Raw genomic sequence first — 20,310 nt, forward strand, 5'->3', positions numbered from 1 at the left:
TGAACTTCACCTGCAACTTCAACATTTGATCTGCAACATCCAATAAATGACACATTAACAGAAAACCTTGTACAGTGCAGCGAATCACTCTAACTGATGAAGTACAGAACATAATCTCTGCAGCAAAGTTGTTTTGTCAGTAGTTGGTGTCAGCTGCAAGGGTTCATGCTCATCATTACATCCACTCTTGCTGATAAACAATTTACAGCCTGTAAACTATTATGCATTAGTATTAGCAGCTCAGAGAACTACACAGAACTGGGTTTGGCTATGTTTTCTTTCAATATTAGTTTCCAAAGAATCACTCATCAAGTTTTGCTCCTGCATGTCCACGTGGCTATCACTGTCTAATTCCTCTACGTTTTTCTCTGTGTATTCTGTTTGGCCAAATTTAGCAGTAGCTTGTAACTGGTCAGGAGCTCCATCCTCTGATTGGTTTTCAGTGTCGAGGCTTCCATAGCTTTCTGAGTCGGTGGGCTTGAGAATTGGGCAGATTTGAATCTCAGACATATTTGATGATGGCAGAGATTCACTTGGACTGTCTTTGTAATTCATTGGGATCAAGAAAGGCTCATCTTTATGCTTTGTTTCAAAACCTGTAAAAGAGGACAAAAACACAGTCAGAATCAGAATACTTTATTCAATCTAGAGGAATTTATGTGGTCACATTTGCTCCAAGACTGTTTCTATATACAGTTGAAATTGAGGTGCCCCTCTTATCATATTGATTTTGTTATTTTCTCTGTAGAGGATGTGATACTAAGGCTGTGCATCTATTGCAGTGTGCACTTGTGCTTTAGATGGAGGAATTGTACAGACAGAAATGTCAAACAACCATCAGTTATAATTTCAAAGACACACAACAAATCACTACATTTGGTCTATACAGACCTGGCTGGTAGCTTCCCTGGCTGCTGTCCTCTCCGTCTGTGGCCTCCAGGTCACAGAGACCCATAATCTGCTGCTCGCTCACTCCGGTGTTTCTTTCAAGAAAGTAAGTGGTCATACTCCCCTTTCCCTTCACCTCTATCTCTCCTCGTTTCTGGATGACAAAGCATTTGTTCTTTAAAGCCCTGAAATATATGAAGGCAAGACTTAGAAATAAAGGCAGTAATCATTCTGATGATAACACAGGTTTCATAGCACATGAAAGTGTGTATGGATGCAGGTTTTCTTGTGCAATATTATGTGTCTCCTCACTGGTATACAGTTGGGCTCAAATGGATCTTGTTGGGGAGGCCGTGACTCTCCATACGAGATGCAGTGTTGACAGTGTCTCCGAAAAGACAGTAGCGTGGCATCTTTTCCCCAACTACACCTGCCAATACAGGACCACTGTGGAGACCCACACGGATCTATAGAAATACAAAACGTCACACAGATGGAATTACATATGTATATTTGGATTCAAACTCTGGCACAGGTGCATTTGGGGGAGTGAAAGAAGACTCCTTCCACTCAAAAGTGTGTTTTTGTCTCTGCTGCTTACAGCAGAACTACCGTAATGGTGTAGCACAATAATTGAGTAAAATTCCCCCCATTTCACAACCATTTACTTAAGAAGTGCTCTATAAACTTCCTTGCACCTGAATGGGTCCTCCAGTTATGGGGTTAATAACCTCCTTGGCAGCTATAATCATGCCCAGAGCAAAGTTGGCCACCCTCTCAGCATGGCTGGAGACAGGTATAGGAACCCCACCTACCACCATATAGGCATCCCCTATGGTTTCAACCTGGTAAAAACAGAAAAATACTCTGTCAGGTTCAAACAGATGACATGATGGGAAAAAAAACAACCCGTAACCAAAAGCTTTATGGAAATGCATGAATGGTTCTTTTCTTTTCCAGTGAAATGTACATGGAAAAAACCAGGTTACACCATTCATATTTACCTTGTAGACATTGTGCACAGTGGTGAGTCGGTCAAATTGCAGGTACATGGAGTTAAGCATATGAACGATTTGAATGGGTTCACACATGGCACAGATATTGGTAAACGTCACTACATCACTGAACAATATGGTGCATTCCTTGAATTCTCCTGTAGGACACATACACACAAATTAAGATGCAAAACAGCCACATCAGATAGGCCCAAACAAATTATCCAGTATTTATATCTTTTAACTATCTATTAACCTGCATCTACTTTTTTGCCCTCTTTCAGCTGGTTGGCTACATGCTTAGGCAGCATGGCATACAGCAAGTTCTCTGTCTTTCTCTTCTCTTCCTCAAGGTGCTGGGACAGGATGCGGAGCTCTTCCTTCTTCCTTTCCAGCTGACTGGATAGCTCCATTTCAGCCAGTCGCTGGTGATTGAGTAGGATAAGGTCTCGGGTGACATCATGGGGTGCAATGTCAGAAATGTGCATGTGCATTTCCTCCAGCTCCTGAAGGCTTCTCAGCAAAGGAGAGGCTTGATATAACATGCAGCGCAGAGAAGGCATCCAGATCATCTGACCTGAAGACAAATAACAGAAGATGGAAAAAAATACACACATAAGAAAAAGAAAATGTTTCTTTCTTTTTACCTCTGAGCTGAAGCATAGGCCGGCCTTTCCATGTCTCAGGCATCATTTCCCTGCGAGTCTGCATGACAAAGTGGCTGTTGATGAACTTCCGGATGCTGGAGATTGTGAAAGTCACCTCAGGATGCACAATGCTGAAGTACTCATCTAAATGGATATTCACAATCTGCAACCCAGGGACAGTCCTTTGGAGATTCACTCCAGCCTGATGCACCACCAGCTGTACCACACACCACCACCATTAGGTTTTCACCGTTAATATTATATGACTTAATTATTTATGACTCTTGAGTTGGTTTATGCAGAGACTGTTCATCGCTAATCTAAACCATGTATATATTTCTGTAAATTCTACCTGCTCATCAAAGACTACATGAAAAGGGAAAGCATGGCAGAAAGTCTGCAGGTCAATTTTGAGCTTCATGGGATACACAGGTTCAAAATTCTTCAATGATTTGCCTGTATAGCAAAATAAATGTTGTAAATATTTATTTATACATGCAAATGTAAAAATGCAAATGTCTTATAGGAGTCGTTGGGCACAGCCCATTGCTCCAAGGCTTTATGTTAACTGTACCTTTTCCGATGTGAACCAACTCCTTTGATGTCTGCCAGTGACTCCTGGGCATGGTGAAACTGATCTTTGTTTTCTTTTCATGATCAGACTGTTTGAATAAACAGAAAAGAGTTAGAATTCCAGTAAAATAAAATTGTTATTTAATTTACCACTTCTAAAATCTAACCTTTTTGATCCCGACGGTGGTATTAGGTTCATCAGTCAAAGAATGAAGGATCTGGGCCTTTGAGGAAGCATCAGTTTTACTGCTAACTAGGAAAACCACGTGCTCCTTCTTTCCAGTTCTCTCCAGTTCTTCTAGCTGGTTAACAATCTCCATTGTTATCTCACTGTTGAAAAAATCCTTAGCAACAGCACCAATAATACCTACAAAAGAGAACACTTGGTATTTAGATCCAAATACTCCATATTAAGAATGAGAGTAATGTAGCTCAAAATTGTTATTTCTAAAGGAAATGTTTCAAATAAACCAGGAACAATGTGACAAAGTCCTCTGCGGTCAGAATAATAATGGAGAAGCATGGTTCCATCAGGGTTCCTTTCCACTCGAAAAGAAGGTGCATTCATCTCCTGCAAGAATCAAGCATGGAAAAATAAAATATATCTCCAATAAAAAAGAGGGGGGGAGAGACAGATGTGAAAGCAAGTACCTTATAGGAGAGCGACAGGTAGCTGTGAAGTGCATCCAAATTCTCCGTGAATTCAGACAGATTTCCTCCTAAAGTCCGCAGCATGTGATGGTAGCCGGAGCGTTTGCAAAACTCAAAGAAATACTCTCCGAACTGCCTCAAGACTACCTCTGGTTTTACTCCTGAAAGTAAATCAATAAATAAATAAATAAAAACATGTATGACTGGAATTTTCAATTTCATATATTGAAACAACTCGTGAATGGAAAGACACCTAAAAGCTTGCAGGCCTCTGCCACTAAGTGCAAAGTGATTTCATCTTCGTAGACTTCATGTGTCAGGAAGGTGTCCTGGACTCCAGCTTCATCCCTGTGTATGATGATGATGATGATTTTGGGAAGACAATATGTTTATTTCCTGATATGTTTTAAGAATGTAACAGAAATGTGTTTCTGCTGTAAACATTCATTAATAAAGCAAACAGATTTTGAAAAATTCAACTCTCTCAAAGAGAAATTTTTCTTTTACCTGAGCTTGACCCACGCCTCCTCGCCAAACTTTTCCACTACCAGCGATTTCAAACAGGCATTAATAAATCCATACTGTCAGGAATACAACAAACAAATCAGGCCAGCTGAGAAACTAAGATAATAAAAGATAGCATACCATGAAAAGCAGCATACCATGTCTCTGTGCAGTTTGTCCACCAGCAGCTTTCCCCTTCACGATTATCGTCACACCGCTCTCTCACCACACCCAGTCTCTTCTCTCATAAAATAACCAACAAGAAAATCCAGCCTGTTTAAGAGACTTCCCAGTCTCATCTCCACAAAGGAGTTGTCCAGTCCAGCCTGGTGCTAACAACCCCCCCTGGGGTCTGGGTGACATACAGCCTCTTATAAATAACACTTTGATAACAGGGACTCGAAAATCACTGTAACTCATAACTGAGAATGAGTTACAATTGTAGCAGCCAAATTTCTCTTTTTTACCCATTTTAGGAGGGTTAAAACATGTATTCTTATTGTCACATCTAAGTAATTTTGATTCATATATTTGTATATGTGTGCAGATAAACAATTCTTTGTATTTGGACCACCTTAATCAATAACAGCTAGAGGGTACTGTTATTTACATTGCTGATAATGAAGGAAATCATAACAGAATTTAATTTGGATTGAAAAAAGGGAAACAGAAACAGATATTTAAATGGTCCTTTAATGCAATGGTATAATGATTCACACAATTATGGGAAAAAGTAATCAGGAATGGAGAATTTATTTGATGGATGTTGTGATTTCACTGAAGTCGGACACCAGCATCAAACGCAGGAAGGACAAGTCTTTGGAAGAGGAGCACCTCAAGCACATGAGGGTTTGAGGAAACTTTCAGTATCCAGGCCCCACCCCCACAAAAAAATCTCAACAACCAAAACCATGTATTGGACCAATACTGCACAAACATAAAAACATAAACGTGTCTTCACTAAGATCCAGTTTACTCCTGATTGTAAAAAGAAATCCCCTCACATTTGGGCCATTTCTAGAAATGATCATGGACTTTACAACTGCATAGAAAATATAAAAGTGTAACTTTTACATACACAAATTGCAGGATTTAAAACAGATGTAGAGAGACTTCAATGGTCTCTACTTGCATAAAAACAGATAAGAGGAAAATGTTGGGGGTAAAATGCTCCGTGGACCAAGACACTGTCTCTTTAATAGTACTTGTAAATAATAAATCAAGTACCATTTAAAGCCCAGTTTTCTTTAAAATATTCTCAACATATTGTCAGACAGTAATATGAGAAATTATTAAGAAAAAACAACAAAGCTTTTAAACAAGTCAGTTAGTGTTGATCATCAGTGACATCTAAAATCTGACTCATACCAGTCTTTTCAAATATTCTAGTAAAAACATATTAAAGAATTTCAGGTCATATGCTCTTGAACCTGCTCATCAAACAGACGCTTGGTAAACACAGGCTGGTTCTTCGTGTTCATCTAGTGTTTTTCAGCCAGTGTCTGTTTTGAAGTTGAAGTAATTGCTGAGAGGAGGTAAATAGCACCAACAAGAGTGACCTAAAGTGTGGGCAAGTGTCAGGTCCGTAATGAGGTCTGCAGAGCCTTCATGTCCCTCAGGAGCCTCAGATTCATTTTGCTTCTGTCTCCTGGTCTAGCCTTGACTGCTGCCGCAGAGTGACCTCTGGTGGACACTGTGGTAGACACCCTCAGCTCGTTCCCATTGCTCTGCCTGCAATTGGCTTCTTTTCTTAACTTTTTTATCTGGCAGAGAGACAGGAAAAGATAAGAGACACAAGTTTTAACAAATTATAATAATAATAAAAAATAAATAACAAGAAAGAAAACTAGTGACTGCATATGTGAAAACACACCTGCGACTTGTGCTTGTACAGCTTACTGATCTGCTCTCCTTTCCTCTCCATTTTCAACAACAGCCTCTCCTGCACCCTCCGAAGTTCCTTTCTTTCCTGTTCAAACACACAATCCTCCACCTGCCTCATTAACTCATCATGCTCCCTGCAACACACACGCAGAAACACACTGAAAAAACCCCCCAAAGTACTTTTGATAATCGTCGTCTGTGACTTGCCTTGTGTCGAGATCAAATGAAATACTGCTCACAAGCTCATGAGTCGCAGCTCCTCCTGCAGGGCTTGCAGCAGCTCCGATAATTCCTCCCCGCTAGCCGAAGAGGAAGAAGAGGAACTGTCTGAATGCCGGTGGCCGTCTGTGCCGGAGCCGTTCGTGTTGCGTGAGAGGACGCGGCTGTTGCAGAGGTGGGGCTGGTGTCGCTTCAGGAGAGACAAAACTGACTGGACGTTGGCTCTGACCGAGTGGCTGCAGCCTACTGACTAAACGTCAGAGAGAAAGAGAGCGAGTCAGCATAAGGGAAGTGCATGTTAAATATGGTAGACCATTGTATTCCATCACACGGGCATGTCTTTTTATACCGTTCCAGCAACAAAGGGTACATCTCTCAGGCTCAGTCTATAATGTGGCTCTGTGTGGGAATATTGCTGCGATGATTTCTGGAAAGGAAATGGAAATAAAACTAGGGAAGATGGAATTTGGATTGATGTTTTTATCTGGGTTCCCTGATGAACATGTTTAACCTTTTTAATAAAATCTACACTTGTGAGCAAAACTGTCTCTTCTACCATCTACTTATAAAGAAGGAACCTTAGCAGTCTCAAACAGAAGTAAAACCATGAGCTGAGCATGTGAAGGTCTTAACCTTTGTATTGGACTTCTTCTCTTTGGGCTTCTTGGCGGATCGGCACGGTGACACAGACTGCAGCAGGATCCTACTGGCGTCCAACCCCGTCTGTAGCTGAGCATTGGAAAGAAGAAAGTATGTAAAGTGAGTAACAGAGAGAGCAAAGATGAAAATTATAATTCATGTCTCATTACTTGGTTGGCCTTGTCTTGGATGAGCTTTCTTTGGTACTCCTCTTCCTGTAGTTTCATCTCCAACTCAAGGATCTTCATCTGAAGACAAACAAACCCATCATACGATGAATATATCAAAACACTAACTTTTACTTGTTACCACTTTTAAGTCCAGTAAAAATAGAAAATACTGACAAATAAAGAACAAACCTGAAAATAATTCTTAGCTTCTTAATGTGCAGATTAATCCAGGTCCATGACAGCATACAGAATTTTAAATTCTGAGCTCCTCTTAAGAACCAGTATTCTTTTTGTCTTGTTCTGGTCTGTTTAAAGACTTCTTGTAAACTCTTGTGAACATTTATCTGTTTTCTTTAATATGAGCTGTGGGAAATTCAACTGAAAATTACACTAAAACTGTTGTTCAGTAATCTTAGAAAAGACACCACCAGGTGATGAATAGCTTGAGATGCTTTAAAGTCCTATTTCTGGCATGAAAAAACAACCTATTTTAGTGATTAAATGTTTTGTGAACCACTTGCTTCATCTATATTTAAGTAAGTAGTACAGTGAAATAGCCAACAAATTATGCACTGCTTCACTGCAATTTCCCCAATTTGCAAAGCTAACTGTGGGCCAAAATCAGACCCTTTGGTGGGACATTTAGAGCCCCCAGGACAGCAGTTTGATACTCATACTTTTGATTTATCAAACCATGCTTGAACAAAAACAAGCTGTGGGTAATCTGGGGAAGCCTGATGCCACTGCCATGGATTTTATGATGTTTAATGGCAATATTCTCTTCCTTATGACAGAAGAGCATGGGTTGTTCAGTAGATAATTTCAGTGTACCTGACACTACGTCAACAAGTCTGTATATTTACCTCGGAAATGTTCTGTGTACGTGTCAGTCTGAGATACTCCCGCTCAAGTCTCTCCAGCTTGTCAAACTGAGCATACTGTGATGCTGTGTCAGACTGCCACTCAGCTGATTTGGCTTTCTGCAGGATGTCCTGAAAGGAAGATAACAATAAGATAAGATAACCTTTATTAGTCCCACATGTGGGAAATTTGTTGGGTTAAGGCTACCGACCTTCGCCAGTGCCATCTTACCCTTCCAACCATACATACATTACAACATCACATGGGGAAGACAGGTCAGAGAGGTATAACAATGGAAAATGCACAACATGAGGAAAGACGAGGAGAAAAAATAACTCCCCCCAGACTGAGCTCCAACAGGGAGATCAACAATCTTCGGTCGACGTGGGTGGCCTCGAATGAGGAGGGAGAAAGTCACAACACAGTCTTATTATCTAAAGGAGGATTGTTATTCCTGTCAGCTTTTGCCTTGAGCATCCAGCTGCCGCCAGGGGGCCGCATGAGTTGAAGAGGGTAGTTAGTTTGGTTAGTGCGAACAAACTCCATCCAATTTTACAGTTGGTCTAATGTCCGTCACTGATCAACAGGTCTCTCAATTCCATTTGTTCTTCTTCAAGATGTTATCCATATAGCAGAGCCATGAGCTTCTCCAAGATCTTATCCATATTGTGTTCAAAAGCAGTATGAGTACTCACAGCCCTGCCCATCCTCTATCATGTCAGCCAGCCTTGTGGAATTTTGAACAGCTGTAGCCGCTTCTTGTTCTTCGATAAGCCAGGTCCGAGCCAGCTCCAATCAGCCAGAACTCTGTTATCATGGTTCCGAATTGGTAGATGTCGTTCAATGTCCTCCATCGAGTGTCGCTAGACACACGACACAGCCGACCATCGAGTATCCAGCAGCAAATGTCTCCGCAGGACAATCAGGCTCTCCCAAGCCCAGAGTTGTCAGTTTCGTTAAGGGACCAGTTGATCAAATCCATAATTCTTCTTTAGGTTTTAGAGAACAAGTTTGGGAGACTCACTTAGGGTTAGAGATTAAGCGAGACTATACAAAAGACATGAGAAGCCAAGCAGGAAAGATAAGGGAGAAGGAGAAAGTGCGAGCGCCTCCGTCAAGAATATGGATCTACGGACTACTGATTTCAAGTTTTTAAATGAATACAGTGGTCCCTCGCTATAACGCGGTTCATCTTTCATCTTTCGCGGCCTCACTGTTTCGATTTTTTTTGTACAATTTTGCATGCTTTTTTTTTTTTTTTTTACAGTGCACTGTGTTCTGCATCCTGATTGGCTGTAGACCACTGTCAATCAATCTTGTACTGTGTCTCCTGTACAGTACAGAATGCATTCAGCTTGTCAAATTTACATCAATTTTCTATCGCTAGCAGTGTGACTCTGAGGTGCTGTACTGTATGTTTTTAAGTTTTCTCCCCAACAAACACAACAATTTCGACGAAACATTTTGCACCGTCAAAGGCAACCGCGGGTGACTTTGGTTTCATTCTATAATACTGGACTTATTTTGCTATGAAGGTTTGAACTTTGAGAGAGTTTAAACAAGAGAGAAAAGTGTGAAAATGTTCATGCCTGTCTGAGAGAAGTGTATAAAGTGTGGAGTGAGGGGTTTTACAGCCTTAAAACATCTATAATAATTGTAAAAAATAACGTTGACTACTTCGTGGATTTCACCTGTTATTTTTAAAACGTAACTACCGCGATAGACAAGGGACCACTGTATATTTTAAATGAAAAGCTACAGGCTATGACATTTAACCTGCTGTTTAAGCAGGTTGGTCCTCTCTGTTCTGGCATTGCGCAGCATCCTCCTCATGTGATCCAGCTGTCGCTCCAGCTTCAAACAGCGAGACTCTGCGGCAGCAAGGTGGTTGATCAGCACTAGAAATAGAGAGAAGATACGCAGAAGACATGTAGGTAACAAAAAAAAAAAAGACTATAGCTTGAAACAAGACAGTAATAAAAGTATATGAAAAGGTAATTAAATTATTATCACCATATATCTATCTATCTATCTATACTCACCTTGGTTGCAGTTGGAATGGGCACTTCTTTGTCTTTCTGGGTCTTTTTGATCATTTAAGAGTCTCGGTGTAATATCTTCATTCTGTAGAAGTGTTTGTGAAGCATCTTTTCCCAGTGCATGCAGACTCCGCTCTGCATGTCCTTTTTCCATCTCCAACCTCCTGATCTTTTCTTGTAGGTTCCTCAAGGCAGATAAGATCACTTCACAGACATAAAAATATAAGTTAGCTACAGGAAGGGTCTGCATATCGTGACATATCTGGTGTAACAAGATATTTTTGGGGTCTAAAAGGAAAGAGAAGATAACATGACAGGAGCTAAGAAAGGATGATTGGACGAATGAATAGATGTTGGTGAAGCTGAGACATTCAAGTAGTGCAGCATCATGTTGCATGTGTAACCATGGAGCTCTGAAACACTACAATGCCTGAATGGAAACTCTACACAGGCAACAGAAGAGATGCACAAGTTAATTGTACCAGTACTGTTGGTCTCAGGGAAGGCTTTGATGGGTGATGATGGAACATATGATTGATGAGTGTGTGTTTGAGGTCTGTGATGCACAAGTGTGTTGATAAAAGGTCGGTGAGCTGGGTAGTCTTTGTAGGATGGCAGAGACAGACTGTCAGGCACCGGTCCACAGGTTGGTGGTGGTGGTGGATAAGATTCCTGCAGGGAAACAGGACTAAATGTTATTTAGTTATCTGCATTTTCCATATTAGACTTTAGATAACTGCTGGCATCTACATTTTTTACAGTGAGCGAATAGAACAGGGCCAAAAACAACAAATGGAGTACAGAAAGTGAAATGACCGTGAGAAAAAAAACTATATTCATTCCGTCCAGTTCACGTCAAACACAGAATAACTTCAGCCCACTATTAGGTTTGCAACATCGTTTAGTTTGAGTTGTAGCAACTGCTGCTAGGCAGCTTCCTGTGCAGTCTAGCTAACTCAATATAAACGGTGGCAACCTGCTTTTAATTTTTCTTTCAATTGAAATTCACCCAAATCTGGTAATACTACCGTTTCCCGCGTAGCATCAGCTGCGAGTGTTTTTGGCAGCGTCTCCATCGAAATGCAACCATTCCAGCCTGTCTCGCATGTGTTAAAGAAATGCAAATGACGCAATGCTAGCTGAGAGTAGAACTACAGCACATCGCTTTTTAATTACGACTGACAGATTACTAGCTAAGCACAGTTTGTACAGCCGTTTGTGCTAATATGGGCTGTGCAAAAGAAAACACCACTTTGACAAGCGACACAGTCCATGGTTTCTGAAGGATACGAATGGTTTAAATCACATTATGACTCGTTAGACACTAAGGACATATAAAAGACGCGGACCGGAGTGCCAATATCCATAAAACAAGCGCACACGGTGGGATTACCGGAAATGTAGTTTCTCCTCAGCGGAGATTCCGCTTTGAAGAATCGAGATGTTTAGGAATGAAACTACAATAACTCTCAGACACCCTTGAGGGGTGGAGCAAGGGTTTGCAAGAGTTGCCGGGAATTTTATGGCAACTTGGGTAGTTTAGAGACTTTAGAGAAGGTAAGTAGGATGGTCGTGTTATTTTTCCAATCTGGGTCGTTACCTAGGCCGTATGGGCATCTTAACTGTAGGCTACATTCAACAAATTTACGAACACATGATAGGTTTGTTGTAGTCATGCTATTAATACATTTCACCCACCGCTTTCCAACACAGGCAAAAGCTAACCTGCTGTCTTTCCGATAACGTGTTACTCTTAGCTGTAGCTACGGTCTTACTAACATAATAATAAGTTAGGTCGGCGGTTCATCATGCATAGTGTGTCGTTAGCATGTTTTTGGGACATAGGGACTCTTAAAAAAAGTGCTATTTTTGATTCTGAACTTTTTACAAATATCCACTTATTTTTATTGTTATTGTTTGTGATTCATTTTCTTAAGTTTCTTAATATCGTAAGTTTCCTTAAGATATTTTTTAAAATAAATATGAATTGTTTATATTGTTTGTATTTTTTGCAGAAAAGCCTTATTGCTGAGCCCCTGCCAGCTGTAAACACATCATCATGTCTTCAGAGAATACCTCGTATGGTCTTTTAAGTCTTTCCTCTTGAACGTGTTCTTGAATGTAATGTTTATATCCATGTAATATGTACACATATGTTTCCATTTTCTAGAGATGATGAGGATACTTTCAAGATCCTGATTGCTACAGATATTCACCTTGGTTACCTTGAGAAGGATGCCATTCGTGGAAATGACACATACACCACACTAGATGAAATCCTGCAATGTGCCAAGCAAAATGAGGTGCGTGCTTGTTGTAAGTGGACCTGAATGGACCATTACCTCCGCATGTCTCAAGTATCCATTTCTTTTCTTTTTGCTTGTTTCTTTGCTAACAGGTAGATTTCATCCTCCTTGGTGGCGATTTATTCCATGACAACAAACCTTCACGCCAGTGCCTTCACAAGTGCCTCACTATGCTGCGAAAATACTGCATGGGAGACTCGCCTGTACGCTTCGAAATCCTCAGTGACCAGAAAGTCAACTTCAACACAACACAGTCAGTTTCACTTGGTGTCATCCTATAGAGGTTTTGCACGTAATGTCATGTGCAGGTCGCTTAAGAACTGTTCGCCATATTGGATCTGATAAATGGTGGCGATCACATCCAATCACTCATATACACTTAACATACAAATTATCACTGATATTAATGAGAAATGAGCTATGCTGACTCATTGACGATGTAAGAGATAATGTACAGAGATGTGTCAGTATCATTATAATATAAATACAATAAAAATCAGGTAAATACCTGAGCAATAACTGTGGTCCACTTGATCCAGTGATTACAATTCCAGGCCAGTAACTGGGGTTTGTTACCCATCTTGACACATAATACTGATAATTATTTAAACTTTTATACACCTTCATATCTTGTCCAATATAATTCGTTTTTAAACAACATAATGATCTAAATCATGTGGTGTGCAGTCAGGGGGAATGCAAGGGTTACACAGCAAGAAGCTTGTTATGAAAGTGTGTTACTTTCTCTGAGAGAGTATATATACTGGTTTCTTTACTCTTTTACTCATCTAAGGAATGTTTAGTAGGTTTGTAACTGTATTTCAGGATTACAAGCCCAAAAAACAAGTTAGTGTCACATGGTAAACGGTCACGTGTCTGTGTTAAATATCAACACTTCACCGAGTTCTTTTGATTCCTCATAGGCATCCGATGGAAGACAAAACACTGCTTAGTAGACCATTTCACACTTACACAGTGACTTCTAGAAGGGTGATGCGTCCTGCATGACACGTTGCCGCGGATCTCAAAATGGTGGTGCCCCCAATAGTTTTATTATAGAAGCTCTCTCATTCTAGTCTAAAAAACAGTGTCTCAGTAACTTTCCACTAGAAGATGGTCCCCTGTTATCTACCTTTTCCCAGGCAAGCGTGAGTCTGCAGCATTCAACCCCCCAAAGACACGTAGTGTAATGCCTTTATTTTCAGGGCCGTGTCCACTTAATACTATACTATATAACTTTATAACCCTTATTAATAAAAAAGCATAGCATTATTGAGGCACTTCAAATTATTTAATCACAACATGTGCTAAACTTCTATAACACACTGTTTTATTTGTTATGTATAAATGTTATGTGTGTGTTGATATCTTGTAGGTTCCCCTGGGTTAATTATCAGGATGAAAACCTGAACATCTCTATTCCTGTGTTCAGCATTCATGGGAACCATGATGACCCAACTGGAGTGAGTTGCTTTTAGTGACAAAGGAAGTTATGAATTCAGATACAACACCCATTGTCAGGGTTCCTTTGACCCAGTGTTTTCAGTTCTGGACCTTTTGTCATTGTTTGTTTTCACGTGTGTGTTTCCTGTTTTATTGTGTTAGTCTTCTGTCTGTGTGCATTCTGTTAAGTTCTACTTCCTCTTTGTCATTAATCAGATTTAGTTCAGCTGTGTTCTCACCTGTTTCCACTCATCATCGTTATCCAGTGTATTTAAGCCCTCAGTTTCCCTCAGTTCTTTGTCTTGTTGTCGTCAACTCATCGTGTGTGTTTACAGTCTAGTTCAGTAGTTAAGGTCAACCTTTCATGTTCAGTTCATCCTGTTTGTGTAATAAATCTGTGAGTCCTGCAGTTGGGTCCTCTCTTTCCATTCTCATACACCTGACCGTGACACCCATGCACTAATATTCAAGTATGTGGATTTCTGTATGTTTTCTCCAAGGCTGAAGGCTTGTGTGCATTGGATCTGCTGAGTGCTTCCGGACTTGTCAATCATTTTGGCCACTCCCACTCTGTGGAGAAGATAGAAATCAGTCCCATTTTAATACAGAAAGGCATCACCAAGCTTGCCTTATATGGTCTTGGTAGGTTCATGTTTCCAGATGGATCAGTAGTGTCCATTCCTAAAATAATCTTGTTGTTTCACTAAGATTTGTCAATCAATCAACGATTGATTTTAATTTTGTATTAATATGTCTCAAGGTTCTATCCCAGATGAGCGCCTGTACAGGATGTTTGTCAACAAACAGGTATCCATGCTTCGCCCGAAAGAAGACCAAGATGGCTGGTTTAACCTCTTCACCATCCATCAGAACAGGTAACTACATCATTTAAAAGCATTTGAGATGCAGCTGTGTCAAACTATGGAGTGCTGAAAGGGTCAAACAGTATTAAATAAATACATAAATAAATACTTCATCATGTAATCAGTTAAACGGGTCATTAATATAATAATTACATTTTGAAATACATAATAAATAATTTACAAAGTACATAATTAAGTAAACAATGCTACTGGCGATTTAATTTGAAATGTATTCTGGGATACCTGGATACTCCATATCCATATAACCACCTATTGACATTGACACTGCATCAATCCATAATCCATAATCTGGGATTGGGCCATCTTGATTTGCTGTGCAGGGTAACCAAGCAGATGTGTGGGTCTGTTGACGAGTTGTTGTGATAGTTTAAATGACTTCATGATCCAGGAACCATGAAATAAAAATAAATAAATAGTGAAATAGTAAAACATGTTTTTAACTAATTAATGACACATTTAAGTAATTATTTTCTTTTGAATTTATTTATTAATTTGTTGAATTTATTTCCTATCTTAGTTAACTAGTCATACAGTTAAATAATGATGTCTTATCATGAATTATTAATATGTGTTATAATTAATTAATTCAATAATTAAATAAACACACAATGGTGCATTCATTTATTTCATTTACTAAACAAGTCTGTCTCCAAGTGTTCCTCAGTAAACATACAGGGTGTTCTGTATGTCAGAGTCTTACCTCTGATACTGCTGGATAAACAGAAACTCACTCAGGAACGAGGTCACACAGAGCTCAAGTTTTCACTTGCAAGAGGGAAGCAGTTGTCTCCAACCCACTTCAACTTGCTTTCCTCCTGCAGGTTGTTTTTATTGGTTACACACAGATGTCGGCATCTCGTCCCAGCCAGGTGGCTTCCTTCATTGAATAGAATCTGTTCTTCTCAAGGCTGCTTGTTCCCCTTATCGAGGTCGTGCACGTACTCATATGCGCGGGTTACATAGAGAGCAAATAGAAGCATTCTAGCTTTTTAAATGGCAACTTACAACACATACATTAAACCTAACAGTGTATATGAGAGGGAAGTTGTGACATGAAAAAAAATCTTGTATTAGTATAACTTGTTCATAAATTTCTTTTTATTTGATCACCTAATTATGTAAAAATACCAACAACTTTTTCTGTGTTTGTATTTTGTCAAGGAGTAAACATGGTCCTACAAACTACATTCCTGAGCAGTTCCTGGATGATTTCCTTGACCTGGTGGTGTGGGGTCATGAACATGAGTGTTTGATTAAACCCACCCTAAATGAACAGCAGCTCTTCTATGTGTCACAGCCTGGAAGCTCTGTAGCTACATCCCTTTCTCCTGGAGAAGCCACCAAGAAGTATGAATGCACACACATTAAATGAATCACATTCTGAATGTATTTTAATGTCAGTTCTCAAAACACTGTTTGTCTGTTTATTCATATCTAGGAAAATTGGTCTGTTGAGGGTGAAAGGTCGTAAAATGAAATTGCAAGAGATCCCCCTGAAGACTGTGCGTCAGTTCTTCATTGAGGATGTGGTGCTGGCTGATCATCAGGACTGTTTTACACCAGATACACCTCATGTAACAAAGAAGGTGGAGGACTATTGTTTTGCAAAGGTCACAGAGATGCTGGACGAAGCAGAAAGGGAAAGACTTGGATGTCGGCTTACACCTGAGAAACCTCTTATTCGCCTGAGAGTAAGATGGATACACTGTGTGCATACATCCTAATGTTGCTGCTTAATTGAAATCTAAATATGAAATTCTCTTTGCAGGTGGACTACAGTGGCGGTTTTGAGGCATTCAATACCTCACGGTTCAGCCAGAAGTTTGTGGATCGTGTGGCCAACCCGAAAGACATAATTCACTTTATCAGACGCCGTGAGCAGAAGGAAATCAAAGGTTTGGCTGCTGCTGTGAATCTCTACACCATTAACTCAGCACTGGATAAATCCCATAATGTAGCTCTGCTTCAGAGAGTAAACTGACCATTCAGCCCTCTGATTTAATTCATTTTGCTTTTTAGATGAGAGCAGTATTGACTATGGGAAGCTGTTCAAACCTACTGCTGTCGAAGGGTTGAGAGTGGAGGACCTTGTCAAGCAGTACTTTGAGGCAGCAGAGCAGGTGTGCTCATCTTAAAACCGACATGTTTAGTGTATGGAATCTCTTGTTTTCATCTGGCATTTGATCTTTGTATTCTTTCTGTATGTCTAGAAGGTACAGCTGTCCCTGCTGACTGAACAAGGCATGGGTAAGGCCATTCAGGAGTTTGTTGACAAAGATGAGAAGGAAGCCATCGAGGAGCTTATCACTTACCAGTTGCAGAAGACACAGCTCCATCTTCAGTCTAGAGGAGTAACCACAGAACAGGATATAGATGCAGAGGTAAAAGAACGTAGCATGTAGTGGAAGTGGAGTAATTATTGTCATATTATATATTTTTCATGTTTTTATATTTTCAGGTTCGGCTATTCAGAGATTCCAAAAAGAACACAGCTGAGGAGGAGAAAGACATCCAAGAAGTAAGTAATGACTTCACTGAAGCCTGAAATTCATTTCTGTGTTTGGTTAATTGTCTCTTTCTTTCTCAGGCTATGAACAGAGCTAAGGCTCACCGGTTGGAGCGTGGCGATGGTGACTTCGCAGATCAGGATGTTTCAGATGTTAATATGGACTCTGACGAAGGCTCGGTTCCAGTTGCTGCACCTACACGAGGCAGAGGGCGAGGAAGCAGAGGCCGTGGTGGCCGAGGGAGGGGCAGAGGTGAGGGCGATAAAGAGAAGCAGTAAAGGTGTATTTAAAAATCTTGATATGCAACAGTGCAGTGACTACGTACAAGTTCCCATAAATGTGTGGCACTTGTAGGTTGACTTGCTTTCACTCTTATGTCCAGTTCATCCCAAACCAGCTCGATGGGGTTTAAGTCTGGAGACTGTGCTGGCCACTCCATGTTTTCAAGCTTACCATCTTGTTCATTTTTCGTGAGGAGTTCTGGCATAGCTTGGACTTATGTTTTGATGTTGATGCCACACACTGTGGAATCATCCTTTCACCTACTGACGGCATTCAAAAACCCTGCACGATGAACCGAAGATTTCACATTTTGATTCATTAGTCCATAATACCTTCTTCCAGTCCTCAGTAGTCCAATGACAGTGTTTCATAGCCCAGGCAAGCCTCTTTGTCTTATTCTGACATCTTAGCAGTGGCTTTCTTGCTGCAACTCGTCCTGTCAAACCTGCAGCTCAAAGTCTTCTCTTCTGAGACTTGTTTACTACAACCACTATTAAGCTGTGTTTGAAGCTTTTGTCCTGTGAGCCGCCTATCACGCAAGCTGTTAACTCTCAGAAATTTGCCCTCTGATTCAGTTGTGGCTTTGGGTCTGCCAGAGCTCTTCCTGTCAGAGTTTGCCCCAATTTCTGAGTAGCTTTTGATGGTGAAAGAAACTATAACGACTCCTTGACTTTCTTTCCAATTTCTTTGTAGGAAGGACCTACATTTTTAAGTGTTATGATGCTCTGTCTCTCTTCCATTGTTAATTGCTTTTTTCTCACCATTTGTGTAGCAACACACTAGTTTCTGCAATACAGTACTGTTCAACTGATGCTCACAAGGGTATGGTACCACAGTGTGTTCCAACACTGCTTTATACAGACAAAGGAGGTTGTAAGTAATCTAGAAAATCTGAAACACCTGTAGGAATTGTAGCACCAGCTTTTGACTTCCATTGCTGCAGAACAACTTTAAATTGTTAACCCATTTTGTGTTGCATGAAAAAGGAGCTTTTTGTATAATTCTGAAATGAACATTGATGATAACATGATGTCATGATGGGATGACATTTCGCATAAATATTATAGACATTATAGGCTAATGTGATAGTACAGAAAAAGCAACGTATATAATATCAATCCATGATTTCAATGACTTGTTCCATTATTTTTCGGGCTGTTCAGGTGCGACTGCCTCTGAACCAAAGCCAGCTGGTCGGGGTCGGTCCCAGAAGTCCTCAACAACATCCCAAAGCAGGAGCATTTTTCAGGGTAGGGGAATGTAAACTTCTGTTAGTGTGACTGTCTGTAAACACATGTTGCACTTGTCTATCCACAAAAAGAGCCACAGAAAATTCACAGAAATCTGTCCCACGTCCACTGTATGTTTCCTCCCTCGCTCTTCAGCATTTCAGGCATCCTCTCAAAAGCCTTCTCGGACTAGAGCCACCAAATCTTACACAGATGAAGTGAGTTAATGATAAACGGTAACACTCATAAACTCACACATCTCCATTTTTAAGTGAAGCATACCATCCACTAACATTTAATCTCATATTTATCCATCTTTAGGTGATCATTGATGACTCAGATGAAGATATACCTGTAACAAAAGCTGCCCGGCCGCCTCCAAAGTATGTTTGTTTAAACCTAGACTGTAGAAGTGTTATATAGTGTTGTATTTTAGAGCAATGGCTTTTCTTAAAATCTTTGTTCTTTTCTACACCAGACCGTCGTCCTCATCATCATCGTCCTTCTCTAAATACGGCTCTCAGAGCCAGAGCCAGTCAAGAGGAATTGCATTTGAGGACAGCGATGATGATGAGGTAAAACAAGAAGGCAAATTCATGTATAGGATGTGTCGTGTAAAGTGGGATTAACATTAAATCATATAATTTTAGGTGCAATAAAAATGCATCTGAATTCATGACATCACACATATATTTATCCAACATTGTTACATCTTTTAGTTTTCTCTGACTCGTGCCTTAATCCTTTTTTCTTCATCTCTCTTTTTTTTTGATACAGGATGATCCATTCAAAGCCCCGACCAGAAGATAACCATAAGTCCATCTTAATTTTTCCAAAGTTGCAAGTTAGCTGCTCCGGTATTATTCTGAATGATTTCAAGGTCCATACACATTCAATTTCCTCATCACTCATTCTTAATGTTAAGATTTTCATATCAGTCTGTTTTCTGGTGAAAGGTTAGATTGAAGGGTACATATGGGCAAGGTGGAGGTTTTGTCCTGGGTTTGCACAGTAAGACTGTGCCTGTCAGTTGGTGGTGGACTGCATCTGTACATCAACAGTAACCACTAATGGGGTTTATCTCTGGCTTTTGTAGTACTTTTGTAGTTCTTGAAAAATAAATGTTGCTTTTGATATGTAATCAAGTGTTTTATTTTTGCAATATAACTCAAAGTCACACATACACTTAGTGGACCCTTTATTAGGTCCTCCTAACTAGTACAAGGTCGATAATCACTTTTGCCTTACTCCTTCGTGACATAGATTCAAAAAGGATACTGGAAACATTTCTCAGAGACTTTGGACATGATAGCATCAGACAGTTGCTGCAGATTTATCAGCTAGATATCCATGACGAGTCTCTTAATTCCATTCCAACCCAGAGTTGTTCTATTGTATTGAGATCTGGTCACTGTGGAGGGCGTTTGAGTACAATGAACACATTTTCATGTTTAAGAAACAGTTTGAGCTTTGGTGCATGGAGTGTTACCTTGTTGGAAACAGCCACCAGAAGATGGGTGTACTGTAATCATTAAGTATAACAAGAAACCATTTTCGACACCTTTACACCAGCAGCAACGGCTCGAACC

At 40.1% G+C, this 20,310-nt stretch overlaps 3 protein-coding genes across 7 annotated transcripts; 1 reads left to right on the forward strand and 2 right to left on the reverse strand.

Annotated features, from left to right (window-relative positions):
- Positions 1 to 240: 240 nt before the first annotated feature.
- Positions 241 to 5,739, reverse strand: gucy1b2 (guanylate cyclase 1, soluble, beta 2). The gene is made up of 15 exons (XM_086260394.1): positions 5,689 to 5,739; positions 4,262 to 4,335; positions 4,008 to 4,102; positions 3,755 to 3,915; positions 3,575 to 3,674; positions 3,271 to 3,470; positions 3,105 to 3,192; positions 2,883 to 2,986; positions 2,531 to 2,747; positions 2,140 to 2,460; positions 1,893 to 2,041; positions 1,587 to 1,733; positions 1,201 to 1,355; positions 892 to 1,073; positions 241 to 596 (listed from the first exon to the last, which is right to left on the reverse strand). The coding sequence occupies exons 1-15, from the start codon at positions 5,737 to 5,739 to the stop codon at positions 241 to 243; spliced, it is 2,400 nt and encodes a 799-aa protein (XP_086116520.1).
- On the reverse strand, positions 4,936 to 11,603 carry cep57 (centrosomal protein 57). Of its 4 annotated transcripts, none has more exons than XM_086261594.1 (11): positions 11,464 to 11,603; positions 10,553 to 10,742; positions 10,074 to 10,274; positions 9,808 to 9,929; positions 8,034 to 8,162; positions 7,171 to 7,248; positions 6,995 to 7,090; positions 6,711 to 6,788; positions 6,382 to 6,611; positions 6,132 to 6,276; positions 4,936 to 6,021 (listed from the first exon to the last, which is right to left on the reverse strand). In XM_086261594.1, exons 3-11 carry the CDS (start codon positions 10,222 to 10,224, stop codon positions 5,836 to 5,838), a joined length of 1,215 nt encoding a protein of 404 aa, XP_086117720.1. In that variant the 5' UTR covers positions 10,225 to 10,274; positions 10,553 to 10,742; positions 11,464 to 11,603; the 3' UTR covers positions 4,936 to 5,835. The 4 variants fall into 4 exon arrangements, with proteins under 4 accessions (XP_086117720.1, XP_086117717.1, XP_086117719.1 ...); XM_086261591.1 differs by lacking the exon at positions 11,464 to 11,603 and adding an exon at positions 11,099 to 11,389; XM_086261593.1 differs by lacking the exon at positions 11,464 to 11,603 and adding an exon at positions 11,080 to 11,388.
- On the forward strand, positions 11,472 to 19,862 carry mre11a (MRE11 homolog A, double strand break repair nuclease). 2 transcript variants are annotated; one of them, XM_086261589.1, is made up of 19 exons: positions 11,472 to 11,627; positions 12,086 to 12,149; positions 12,241 to 12,373; positions 12,469 to 12,629; positions 13,752 to 13,839; positions 14,320 to 14,461; positions 14,580 to 14,694; positions 15,865 to 16,050; positions 16,142 to 16,394; positions 16,472 to 16,598; positions 16,723 to 16,823; positions 16,914 to 17,084; positions 17,162 to 17,221; positions 17,291 to 17,462; positions 18,656 to 18,742; positions 18,878 to 18,939; positions 19,043 to 19,104; positions 19,200 to 19,296; positions 19,499 to 19,862. In XM_086261589.1, exons 2-19 carry the CDS (start codon positions 12,130 to 12,132, stop codon positions 19,529 to 19,531), a joined length of 2,070 nt encoding a protein of 689 aa, XP_086117715.1. In that variant the 5' UTR covers positions 11,472 to 11,627; positions 12,086 to 12,129; the 3' UTR covers positions 19,532 to 19,862. The 2 variants fall into 2 exon arrangements, with proteins under 2 accessions (XP_086117715.1, XP_086117716.1); XM_086261590.1 differs by lacking the exon at positions 11,472 to 11,627 and adding an exon at positions 11,695 to 11,731.
- The last annotated feature ends 448 nt before the right edge of the window (positions 19,863 to 20,310 follow it).

This window comes from Aulonocara sp. 'chitande type north' Nkhata Bay, linkage group LG14 (assembly GCF_057382095.1).
Source record: "Aulonocara sp. 'chitande type north' Nkhata Bay isolate Kocher_YH1m ecotype deep benthic linkage group LG14, A_spYH_male_GT1.1, whole genome shotgun sequence".
In the NCBI taxonomy this organism is placed as follows: Eukaryota; Metazoa; Chordata; class Actinopteri; order Cichliformes; family Cichlidae; genus Aulonocara; species Aulonocara sp. 'chitande type north' Nkhata Bay.

Excerpts from the sequence above, each read along its gene's own strand:
- gucy1b2 (XM_086260394.1), bottom strand. The coding sequence starts at position 5,739 with ATGAACACGAAGAACCAGCCTGTGTTTACCAAGCGTCTGTTTGATGAG. Across the intron at positions 2,987-3,104 it reads GTTGGTTCACATCGGAAAAG|GCAAATCATTGAAGAATTTT; the intron begins GTACAGTTAACA and ends TTTGCTATACAG. Across the intron at positions 597-891 it reads CCAGGGAAGCTACCAGCCAG|GTTTTGAAACAAAGCATAAA; the intron begins GTCTGTATAGAC and ends CCTCTTTTACAG.
- cep57 (XM_086261591.1), bottom strand. The coding sequence starts at position 11,146 with ATGGAGACGCTGCCAAAAACACTCGCAGCTGATGCTACGCGGGAAACG. Across the intron at positions 6,612-6,710 it reads TACCCTTTGTTGCTGGAACG|TCAGTAGGCTGCAGCCACTC; the intron begins GTATAAAAAGAC and ends TCTGACGTTTAG. Across the intron at positions 6,022-6,131 it reads TGTACAAGCACAAGTCGCAG|ATAAAAAAGTTAAGAAAAGA; the intron begins GTGTGTTTTCAC and ends TCTCTCTGCCAG.
- mre11a (XM_086261589.1), top strand. The coding sequence starts at position 12,130 with ATGTCTTCAGAGAATACCTC. Across the intron at positions 16,599-16,722 it reads TGAGCAGAAGGAAATCAAAG|ATGAGAGCAGTATTGACTAT; the intron begins GTTTGGCTGCTG and ends TTTGCTTTTTAG. Across the intron at positions 17,085-17,161 it reads AACAGGATATAGATGCAGAG|GTTCGGCTATTCAGAGATTC; the intron begins GTAAAAGAACGT and ends TTATATTTTCAG.